Consider the following 12,500-nt stretch of genomic DNA (forward strand, 5'->3'; position numbering starts at 1 on the left):
CTGAGACATTTGATATCCATCCCCAAATAAGTCACTGTACATTTTTAAGTTTTTACTTTTCATTCATACGTATTTTTTCTGATTTTCAATCTGGAAAATATTTCACTGCATAGATTTCCTGCTGATAAGGTAACAAAAGAAAGAAATAAAAAAAAAATCCCGTCACAAAATTTAAATTTAGCGATATTTTACCTCGCTCCTTCTAAGGGTTCAGCGATACTCCGCTGGGAAAGATTTTAGCGATATGCTTTGGACAGAAAAGTTCTTGCGACACTGACCGTTTCTTTTTTGAATTTCAAGGGCACCCACCAGCCATTTCTATTGAAGGTGGTGGTGCGCTTCGACGGAAAAATCGGGGGAAAGTTTCTCTCGGCGTCACTTGGGGCCTTGGAGGCAGTCCTCCTATATATATATATATATATATATATATATATATATATATATATATATATATATATATATACTATATATATATATATATATAATATATATATATATATAGATGTACATACATACAAAACGTATATATATATATCTATATATATATATATATATATATATATATATATATATATTATAAACATTACATTTAATTTCGTCTAATTCGTCTCTCCCAGTGCTGGTGTGGCGGCTCCAGAAGATGTTACCTTAGGGAGTTTTGCTGTATATACACACACATATTTATATTTACATAAAATTGAAATAACGACAGTGCCATCGTAACTTCTCGATTTCACGAAACTAAACGACCTAAGGTCCAAGTGAACAACCAACAGAAGAAATTCTGATGTTTGGGCAGGATTCGAACTCTCATCCTTAGTTAGTTCTGATATTATGGTTACGGGTTCGAGTCGTGCCTAGGCGTCAGTATTTCTTCATATTCTCCTTTTTGACGCAAGAAGTTTGAAGGAATCATTAAGATGGTGTTGTAAGAGCATCTGATAACAAATAGCAGCAGGTTCCATATTGTACATGTGTGTGTATATATATCTATATATATATATATATATATATATATATATATATATATATATATATATATATACGTAATATGTGTATATTTGTTTGTGGAGGAATATTAATTCCTACATCTCTTTGACACCGTCTTTGACACAAATCTTTGGGGACTTACTCTTACTGACATATTTGGATGAGACGAAGCTAGAGCAGTCACCCACAGGACAGGAGCTTTCTTCATCTTCATCGCGCTCCTTAATGCCTTCTGTAGCATTACCACGTGAGGTTGAATTTCCAGCGAAGGGCGAATCCCCGGGAGTAACTGTATGTCCCGTAGAGGATGTACTCCATGGAGTGGTTGTCTCTTGGGTGGAGGATGTATCCCTGGGATTGGTTGTAGCTTGATCGGAGGATGTATCTCTGGGAGTGGTTGTAGCTTGATCGGCGGATGTATCCCTGGGAGTGGTTGTAGCTTGATCGGCGGATGTATCCCTGGGAGTGGTTGTAGCTTGATCGGCGGATGTATCCCTGGGAGTGGTTGTAGCTTGATCGGCGGATGTATCCCTGGGAGTGGTTGTAGCTTGATCGGCGGATGTATCCCTGGGAGTGGTTGTAGCTTGATCGGAGGATGTATCCCTGGGATTGGTTGTAGCTTGATCGGCGGATGTATCCCTGGGAGTTGGTGAGCTTGATCGGCGGATGTATCCCTGGGAGTGGTTGTAGCTTGATCGGCGGATGTATCCCTGGGATTGGTTGTAGCTTGATCGGCGGATGTATCCCTGGGAGTGGTTGTAGCTTGATCGGCGGATGTATCCCTGGGAGTGGTTGTAGCTTGATCGGAGGATGTATCCCACTGAGTGGTCGTTTCTTCAGTGGAGTATGTATCCCGGGAAGGGGTTGTGTCGTCAGTGGAAGTTGTATCCCAGGGAGTTGACGAATCATCAGTGGAGGATGTATCCCAAGGAGTTGATGCATCACCAGTGGAGGTTGTATCCCAAGGAGTGATTGTATCTGCAGTGGAGGATGCATCTTCAGGGCTGGTTTCATACCCGAGAGAGGCGTTATTCGTGGCGTGAGTGACATCCCCAGGGGTGTTTGCATCTCCAGAGGAGATTACATCCTCAGGGGAGGTTGCATACCTAATGGAAGCTGCATCACCAGGAATGGTTTCTACTTCAGTCGTGAAATTCTCGTTTTCTTGCAGACCTTCGGTCGTTCGTTGACTGACTAACATGACACTGCCGCGCAAGATTTTTGGTCCGAAATTTTCCGACTTCTGTGTAGACCTCATGTCTGATTCTCTGGAAGGAGGAACCGACTTTGGATATACTTCACTCAAAGTTTTGTTGTTGATGTCTTCCAAATTTGACACGGACGTAGCACCAGGTTCTGCAGGAGAGAGCGTCGGAAAAGATGGCGCTAACTGAGAGTCGCCTGTCATGCTTGAGATTCTTGTCACTGGTTCACAGGGTGCATCGCCGCCATTGTTGCATCCGAGATTCGCCTCCTTAAATTGATTCATCGAGATGGGCGTTTCCTCCAAATCGTCCACTTGCGACGATGTCTTTGCGCTTTGAATGAAGTGAATTTGGAAGACGCCGAGGAGAAGCCAGTGATGTAACTTCATCGTGGATACAAGAGCAAAATTCTGTCCCTTCACAGAACTTTAGTGAGGAAATTCGCGGAGTGAACTGATTTTTCTAGAGTGGATGAAACGTACGTCAGAGCCACTATGGAATCTTCTATCATCAAAAAAACCTACAATTTTAATCACAAGAAAAAAAAATGTCCTTTTTTTTGGCAAAAACCGGCTATGCAGCTTGTCAATGACTCCTCAGAGGATTTCATGAATTGGATTAGTCACTTCAAGGTTTTATATAGAGCACATGATGTCTGATTACAGTTGTTTCCACGACCCATGCAAACTAGGCTTGGGTTTGATTTAACCAAGTATATTGCCGTCGGATACATTTAATTATCAAAGAACCGCACCCACACAAAATAAAACGTTTTGTGTTGTGTATACATGCCATGCTCCATGTTTAAAACTCCAGACAAAAATAAGAGTAAATCAGTAGCCACACAAACACTATTTTCGAGGCGAGAGGAAACAGACGACTGACAGCAAATCGCGCTGTAGGGCTTAGACTAACTGGAAGTTTCGTTGGGGCAGAGAACGAGCGTCTTATTTCGTGGTTCTTGCACCACCACACACGATAACCTCAGATTATTATTTTTTTTGTGCGTGAGCGAGAAGAAAGAGCGCGGACAGAACGCAATCATTCAGTTCTTAGACTAAACCAATACGGTACCAAGTTAACACTACTTGTTCCCATTCACGGTATTCTATTTATTATTATCTCTCGGTCGGTTTTTGCGTTTCATGTTCGGAATATTCCAAACCGCTTCATGACGACAACGAGGCAGCCTCCGACACTGGAGGAAATACCTTACAGGTAACCCCCTGATCCAATTAAGATAAGGGAGTAATCACGTTTACTTGTTATCGCGTGATAAGTTACGCTTTAGGAGGATGTTAAACACAAGATTTTTACTTCGAGAGATAAGCCGATTAACGAGCCAGGCCACTAAAAATCGACTGCACTTATCGGGGCTCTGTTCAGATTCAGTCAAAACAAGCAGGGATGGTAACCTTGAGAGCAATAAAAAAAATCCTGTTTCTTGTTCCAATTTTTGCTTTTCACTTATGAACATTGCTCTCTGCCTTTTACTTTTCAACCGTTCGTCTTGGCCGCTTCCCGCCTGGCTGTTCAACCTCAAACTTTCTATCTCTCCGATTTCATCTATCATTTTGGGGAAAAAATATTTTGGGCGAGCCTCTGGACCAAGTGGTATCGTTGAACCAGTATTTAATAATAATAATAATAATAATAATAATAATAATAATAATAATAATAATAATAATAATAATCTCTTCTTGTAATGTGCCTGCATTTCATTGTCTTTGTCTGTCATCATTCTATGTCATTCCGTCCTTTCCCCATCTTTTGAGTTAATTCCGTTCTTTAGGTCACGAACTTGGCAGTATTTATGAACCAAGTTTCTCAATATGAGTAAAAAAAAATCCCCTTTTCAGTAAATATTCAAATCGTCATCCATATTTGATACACTTCAGTCTCTCGTAAGTTTTGGCATGAGGTGCATAGAAAACAACAAACAAGTAAGGTGACCAGTAATGAAAAATAATGGTAATGATGAAAATTCTTCTGGATTATTAATAGATCCGTATGATCCATATCATGATAACATAAACGATGTTACTATAGTAGATTCATATCCAACGTGCATCTGATGTCTAGGCCAGTCCCTTACGTCGCTCCTGATTGGCTGTTGATACGCCAATCATAGGGCTGGAGGGCCTAGACATCAGATGTGAATCTACTATGGTAAGTTTCTCTTGTAATGTCGCTTCAACAGTTATCATGTTAACCTTATGCATAAATAGTAGCGTTGGAAATGGGCAGAATGTTGGGGTCACATTCTTTTCTTCTTTTACATTTTCAGTTAAAGTTTGATCCGGGCGGAGGTTACCTTTTCTCAAATATCACCGGCCATTGTTTTATAGTATATATAAGTGGTCAAAAGGCTCAGTGCTAGTAAAATGAGGCTTTTAATGACAGAATCTCGGTCTTCCCCATGAAACTCATCAAACTGGGAGTTCCCCGTTGGACGCGTGGGTTACGTGCTACCGATTCGGTAGTCGTGGGTTCGACTCCCCTCTCTGCCAACGTGGAATCAGAGGAATTTATTTCTGGTGATTAGAAATTCATTTCTAGATATAATGTGGTTCAGATCCCACAATAAGCTGTAGATCCCGTTGCTAGGTAACCAGTTGATTCCTAGCCACGTAAAAATATCTAATCCTTCGGGCCAGCCCTGGGGGAGAGCTGTTAACCAGCTCAGTGGTCAACTAAGATATACTTAACTTCATCAAACTGCGGCCTGCGTGACTCACACTACAACTATAAAATGTAAAATCGGCGATAATTCGTTAATACTCCGCAGGTCCGAGCTTTAAGGACAGTACGTAATGTCCTTATGGTTGGGACTTGCTGTCTAGGCCCCCGTTGTATTAGTTTCCAGACTGAGGGAAAGACGTGACGTTTCGGAACTGTCTGGATTTTCTTGTCACTCGAGTTGTGGTTTTGTCGTATTCATAACAGTTCGTTGGTGTTCTTGCTGTTGTAGATTAAGCTGGCCTTATGCCAGCACGTTCTGCAGCAGTCCGGATATTGCTGCTTACTAATGCTACACACTTGAAGAAAATACTGGCTGAACTAAGGCATCTACTAATTCTGCTCAGTAATGCCAACAGCGATTAGCTTGTCTTTCCCTTTTGTATCCACTGCTTCTAAAGCCAAGGGGATGACTCTTCAGAGATTATGTGATGAAGCCCTTCTTCATATCTCATTTTTGCACCAAATCTGCATTTCTTGCGAACCAGATCTAAATCCTTTTATCGTTAAGTTTGGGTTCTTTTTCGTACGGAATCTGGCTCCCTTTTTGTGTCAAATTTCGATCCCTTGTCTTTCTAAATCTAAACCCCTGTCTGTGATACATCAGATTTCCTTATCGCCAAATCTGTATCGTTTTAGTTCTAATGTGAACGTCTTAAGCCCTAAATCTAATCTCCCTCTAAACCTAAATGTGAATTAATTTTGACACTAAATTGTGGATCCCGTCCCGCTCTAAACATTAATCTATTTTTTTTCCATCCAACCGAAATGTAGCTAGATAAGTATCCACATATTTTGTTAAAAGTTAAAATCTAAGTCTACCAGAGATATAGATTTAGCGCTAAAAGTTATACAGGTATTAAAAAAATATTCCATATTCATATTTGAAAGGATTCAGGTATGACATAATAGATATCAAATTTTAGCGCCAACCATTATTCATATGTAGTCATAAATGGATTCAGAGATTGGCAGATGCTGAATCGAGACTTTTTCGCCAAACAGAAATAGGTTTGGCACCAAAAAGAATCTTGGATTTGGCGCCAAACAGAATCTACGATTTAGCGCTAAACAAACTTTAAGATGCCTCCAGAATTCCCAAGATGTGGCGACAAACAGAGACAGTCTAGAGAACTGGTCAGTGTTATTGATGATGCTCTGAATATTGGCCTATACATTTTCCGAATAGGGCCAATGTAAGAACTGAACATGGAAATCCGTTTAGGAGAGAAACAGACAAACAGACGAACAGATAAATATGGCCAGATAAAAACCCACAAAGTTACACAATGTAGGTTATAATTAAGTATATGCTAAGCATTAGAAGTAATGCCAGTACAAGAATGTAACATTGTGTAAGAAAACTGCGTACACAGCCAGAATGCTGTGCCTTAAATCACGGCACCTCCGTCGGAGCTCCGTAGGGGTGTAGTGCCGTCAGTGCACCTCATTCGGTGCAATGTAGGCATTACTAAAGGATCTTTGCAGCGTCCCTTCGGCACCCTTAGCTGCAACTACTTTCATTCCTTTTACTGTACCTCCGTTCATAATATCTTTTTTCCATCTTACTGTTCACCTTCTCGTAACAATTGTTCCATAGTGCAACTTTGAGGTTTTCCTTTTTTTAACACCTTTCAAACCTTCCACTGTCAAATTCCGTTTCAGCGCTGAATGGCCTTAGTTGCCCCAGTGCTTGGCATGATGCCAAAAATCTATATAAATCAAATAAAAAATCAAACTTACGTCGGAGTTGTTGTAATTAATTGATTATTTTTGTCATTATTTATTAAGATCATGTTCAGCCATATGTTGGAATGGTCTCTTACTCCTACAGCAGTCCCCGTAAAGGGAGCGTAAATAGCCTGCCCGCTTCTGATTATCAGTCATATCGAGAGCTTATCATGCTCTCGAAAACTGTGCACTTTTCAAACTACGTCACCGTGATCACTACAGGATTTATTCTTCAATAATAATAATAATAATAATAATAATAATAATAATAATTAATCAATAATAATTAATTAAATTAATTAGTAACGAAAAGTGGATGGACCTCCTAAGGAGGCAGGATGCAAACCCGGAACCCCACACTATAAATACCACCCAGTCGAATTGGAGGACTGTGATAGAGCAAAAAAAAAAAAAATAAAATAAAATAAAAATAAAACTATAATAATAATAATAATTCCAAAATTGACTATTTTAAATCTGACACCAGTTAGGATCTGGAATTTTGCGGTAACCAGTAAACGATTGTAGCGTCAATCGGAATTCAAAGTAAGATGCCAAATAGATTCAGTAATGTTATATGTTAGGATCATGAGATTCATTAACCCTAGATTTCGTGATTGGAACATCAACCATTTTTTAGACTCATGCCAATAAGATTCTGTCCTGAGACGCCAAGTAGATTCTGACTGCTGAGCGCAAATCAGTTTCGAAACTTTCGGAATCCCCGGAATCTAGTCTTTGAGGTAAATCGTATTGTAGACTTAAGCAAAAGCCAAATCGAGGCTTGACACGGATCAGATAACAGAGTTTTACACCTACCAGATTTTAGCGCCGTAGTAATTCAGTTTGGAGACAGTGATGCCAACCAAATCCACTCGAGTGCAACATCAGATCATAGAATCTGACGCCAACCAGATTCTAGACTGAATGAAAATTCTTTGTGAATGGATTATTTTTACCAAATTATCATGCTTTATGGTATTTATGTATGTATGTATGTATGTATGTATGTGCGTGTATGTATGTATGTATCGATCTTTCGTAATAAAAACAAATGATCTTTAAAGGTGGGAAAAATTGCTGGTAATCCTTCCCCAATCTATACAACCCTCCTAAATTTCTCCCTTCCTTGTTTCTGAGGTAATCCCCCGGGGGTCTGGCTCTGTCCCGCACCTGCAAAGCTCAACCTTGCGGGTGTGAGCACGCACTTAACAGATGCAGGGAAAATATGAGTAAATATCCAATCTCCATTATTATCAAAAGGCTACAGTAATGTTCCAAAAAAGTTCCTCGGAAGGGGCTTGAACAATAAAAACCACGAACTTGATGTTCCTCGTTTGGCTGTATCATCATCATCAGAGATCCCGGAAGATTTTATGTTCTTTTTTTGCGAGTCAAAGAGGAAAGGAGAGGAAAAACCTGGTTTCCAGCATCCCTTCACAGCGTCACGGGATAGACCGAGCCATCAGTTGTCGCTGAGGATCGGTGGCGGTTGGCTGTTCACCTCTTCCGACCTCCCAGCCATCACTGGCGCGCTCTGCAGGAGCCAGAGCCAGGCGTGGACGCTGGCCTGATTGACCGTGGAGAAGAAAAAACAGGAAACATTCCTAGCTTATGAAAAACCATACGGACGTTTGAGGAGAGCTTAGCTATTTCGGTGAACTTTTCATGAACTTGTGTGTTAGTTTTTAAAACGTATTTTAAAATAATGCAGTGAGGTTATGATCAACAAGTAACGTCGACCAACGCGTATTGGAATCGTTTTCAATTGCAGACGTGTTCTAGATTAAAATACAGGTGAGTTGGCGTTTTTTGCATCAGCTATTTTCGTTTCAGGCCTGCATGTTAAAAGTGATGAAAAACAATATAAAGAAGGAAAGGGTAACTAGGCCACATTTGAAGAATCCTTATTCTTCACATTTGTCAAGGAGCAGAAATTATTTTATTAATGAAGAACTTATGTTAAGGTATCATGAATAATCTCATTCAGCTCCAACCGTTTAGAGCTGCATTGAAGAGAAAAGACAAATAAGAAGCAACATTGTTTTATGTAAAGTAGGTAATGTAATTTTTTGTTTCGAGGAGAATTGAAGAGAAATTAAGAGAGAATGAATTAAAAACTGGGAACTGAAGAAAGAAACAATAGTGAAATATCCGGAACTTTGATTAGCATAGTCTAAGAATAGAGTAGTTTAAATTTCAAGTGAGGTCACTCCATTAATTCAAAACCACCATAGGCTGATTTCAAGGGTTTCCGTTTCCACTCTCTATTGATAAAGGAGAGAGAGGAGAGAGAGAGAGAGAGAGAGAGAGAGAGAGAGAGAGAGAGAGAGAGAGAGAGAGAACCTTTTTTTTTTATAAATCTTAAAGATATTATCTTGCTGATCTCTAAAAGCTGGTACCAGTTAGTGTTATTTTGTATGGTAAATGCAATGTAATATATATATGAAATAAATATATATATATATATAATATATATATCTATGATATATAATATATATATAATATATATAGTAAAAATTAAATATATATATATTATAAATAAATATTTTATATATCTATATATATATATATATTATATAATATAGTATATATATAAATCTATACACACATCTATAATAGATAGTAATATGCAGATTATATATAAAAAATTAAAAATATACAAACCTTACAATATATACTAGATAATGTTGTAAATATAAATAATATCGTAGTAGTAGTATTATAATTATCATAATCTAATATATTATATCTATAAATTTGATATATATAATTATATATATATCGTTATCGTCTATAATGTTGCGTGCTGTGCGTATCAGTATCAACTATTGGGGATGCTTAATGACAATTAGAAAGACTTGTGGTTTTCATGGTCTCTAGATAGCCTCGAAAGTGAATCACTTCGTACCATGAGAGAGAGAGAGAGAGAGAGAGAGAGAGAGAGAGAGAGAGGACAAATTCGTAGGCTTACGATAAAGGGTACAGGTAACCGTGACATTAATTTCTCGTTCACAAATGTCATCTTGATTATGACAATTATTCAGAGTATTTCCATGCCCATTCATATTATTGTCATTATTTACTGTTCCTGCTGTTGTTTTTGCTGTTAGTTTAGTTGACAGTCCTTTCGTAATTTTATGATTTTTCGTCATTAGAATAACGAGAACAACAATGATAGTAATTCTTTTTAATATTATTGAATTTCATGTTTTGAACCTGATCGTAAGAATGTCGATTATTATAATTATTAATATTATTAATAATTTTTCTTTTCCTTCTTCATTTTTTTCTTCATTTTTTCTGCCTGTAATGAAAGCATGTTGATAGGTAGGTAGCCTGACAATGGTGGTTACTTTTCGAAAAGAGTATTAATTTATTATTTTTTTTACCTTGACCGATTGTTCATTATCACAGGTCAATTGAAAGAGGAATTTTGATAATAGTTTTCTTAGTGTCCTCGAAATATTGCTTGTAAGGTGTCACACTGGTCTCAAGGTATTGGTACCATTTGTCAAATGTATTGTTTTAGTTATTTTAAAAAGGTCAAGGCATTGGTTCCTTTTTAAAGGCCACGGACCATTTATGAATTTCACACTATATATCGTAGATAGTTATCATTGGCATTTTTTTTTATTATATTACCCAGCGTAAATGACAACTATTGAGATAGCTATTTGTTTGTCCGTCAGCACAGCTTTTCTGTTCGCCCTCAGATCTTCAAAACTACTGAGGCTAGAGGGCTGCCAATTGGTATGTTGATCATCCACCCTCCAAACACCAAGCATTCCAAATTGCAGCCCTCTAGCATCAGTAGTTTTTATTTTATTTAAGGGTAAACTTAGCCTTGATGGTGCATCTGGCACCGTTATAGGTGTCAACAACACATGCCACCACCGGGCTGTGGCTGAAATTTTCATGGACTATCACTTAAGTTTCTTAAATCCTTGGTCTGAAGCGAAAATTTTTGACGTTATGCCATTAACGAAGACTTTACCACAAGTGAAATTTTGAGGCATAGACTGCGGCGAGTTTCATGGGCCGTGGCTGGGAGTTGCACGCATCATTATGTGCTGTACAAAAACCTCGGCACATTTGTTTCCACTGTTTATTTTTTAACTGCCTTTTCCACGTCTTGCAAAGCAATTTAAAAGCCATAGTTTTTTAGTTTGCCACCTGAATATGGTAAAACTCCTTAAGTTGGTTTCCTGGGATCAGTGAGTATACTCCCTCGGCATTTCTTCTTGGCTCTATGTTAAGGCCAAAGGTCGATTCCAAAGGTCGAAACTTTAGGAACTGTTAGATGATTTGAGGTTTCTGGTCTTCAGAATCTTTTTCAGAACACAATAATTAAGTTCTGATGGTAAAATATACCAACTTTTGGAAGTTCTGGATACTTTCTCCTCCAGTATTCTAAAAACTTCTCGTATATCAGCCCTTCCAAACAGTATTTTTTTTTAGTAGTATCTGATATTCTTTATTAATATTTTCAAACAGAAAACGCATTAAAATGACAAAATCAAGTTGTTTTCAGTAAATCATCAGCTGCAGCAATTACTTCCAGTCTCAGTTACATTTTGTAACATTGACATCGGGTAGTATTTGATCGTTTGAGAATATATAATTTAAATCTAGTTGTGTTATTATAATAATAATAATAATAATAATTATAATTATTATTATTATTATTATTATTATTATTGATATGATAACAAAGGTGGTTAACAAATCTTAGTCTAAGGGCGTAACGGAATTCCAACGTTTCCAACCGTATCATCGGTTCATTTGAATATATATTAGTATTCCGATTATATATAGTAATACGCCCCATCAAATTTCATTTTGGCCAAGCTTTAGTATTAGAAATCAACTTGAATGTATGAAACGTAAATATCGATTTATTCTCATGTTTTTTAACACACTCAATTCCTGAGGCAGATTTTTCTCCTTTATTAGTATTGAAAATCTCGAATCTAGCAGGACCTCAAAACATGAGAAGAAAGCAGACTCGAGGCGTTTCCCAGAAGTACCTTAAATAAAAAGAAAAAAAAGGGTAAGGACAACAATTTGTGCCATATTCAAGCCTTGAACTGCTGAATCTTGGATGAATCCCCTGTGCAGAAAGCTTCCATAAGATTAGTAGCTTCATATACCTTCAGAGGCTGATAGCTGCTTGTCGAATTCCTGCCTTTATATAGACATAATTACACACCACACACGCACTCTGATGTGTACTTAGCTTAAAAAATCCACTGTAGATGCACGTGATTTCATAAATAAGCGAATCCCACAGGAAAATGATAGTCAGAATCCAAGCGCTTCGTCTTTACTCAGACATTGTCAAGGAGTTACCCCTTGACAATGTCTGAGTAAAGACGAAGCGCTTGGATTTCTGACTATCATTTTCCTGTGGGATTCGCTTATTCATATGTGTATGTATATATATACATACACATTGATATATGTATGTATATATATATACATACCACATATGAGTAATATATAGTGTACAGTATATACACACTAGGCATTTCTCTTCTTGACTTTGGGGAAGGGTTGCATCCCTCTAGAAAGTACAGTATTAGCTTTCTGATTCTCAGCATTTTGGAGTTTCTATGATTTTATTGTAAGTCCAGGCCTTTTACACCCCAGGTACCATTCATCCATATATATATATATATATATATATATATATATATATATATATATATATTATATATATATGTGTGTGTGTGTGTGTGTGTGTATGTGTGTGTCCATATATATGTATATATCTATATATATTGTATGTTTCATGCTTTTTGTATAATTTTTAGTCTATATCTTTGATGGTGA

General features: G+C 37.6%; 2 protein-coding genes across 5 annotated transcripts in view; one reads left to right on the forward strand and one right to left on the reverse strand.

The window, feature by feature from the left end:
• LOC135195306 (mucin-17-like) overlaps nucleotides 1–2,584 on the reverse strand; it is a 140,304-nt gene extending 137,720 nt beyond the window's left edge. Inside the window, exons 1-2 of the mRNA XM_064221567.1 lie at nucleotides 2,007–2,584; nucleotides 1,133–1,824 (exon numbers count right to left, since the gene is read on the reverse strand). Of these exons, the coding sequence (XP_064077637.1) occupies nucleotides 1,133–1,824; nucleotides 2,007–2,584 (1,270 nt within the window). The remainder of the gene's footprint in view (nucleotides 1–1,132; nucleotides 1,825–2,006) is intronic.
• Nucleotides 1–12,500, forward strand: part of LOC135195660 (dipeptidase 1-like) — a 333,274-nt gene that overhangs the window by 77,933 nt on the left and 242,841 nt on the right. For 2 of the 4 annotated variants that reach the window (XM_064222029.1, XM_064222032.1), the window contains exon 1: nucleotides 8,124–8,462. The exons of the other annotated variants lie outside the window; for them this stretch is intronic. The gene's annotated coding sequence lies outside the window, so the exon portion shown is untranslated. Of the gene's footprint in view, nucleotides 1–8,123; nucleotides 8,463–12,500 lie in introns of those variants that run through there. 4 annotated transcript variants of the gene reach the window in all.

The sequence above is a fragment of the Macrobrachium nipponense genome, chromosome 16, assembly GCF_015104395.2.
Source record: "Macrobrachium nipponense isolate FS-2020 chromosome 16, ASM1510439v2, whole genome shotgun sequence".
Lineage (NCBI taxonomy): Eukaryota > Metazoa > Arthropoda > Malacostraca > Decapoda > Palaemonidae > Macrobrachium > Macrobrachium nipponense.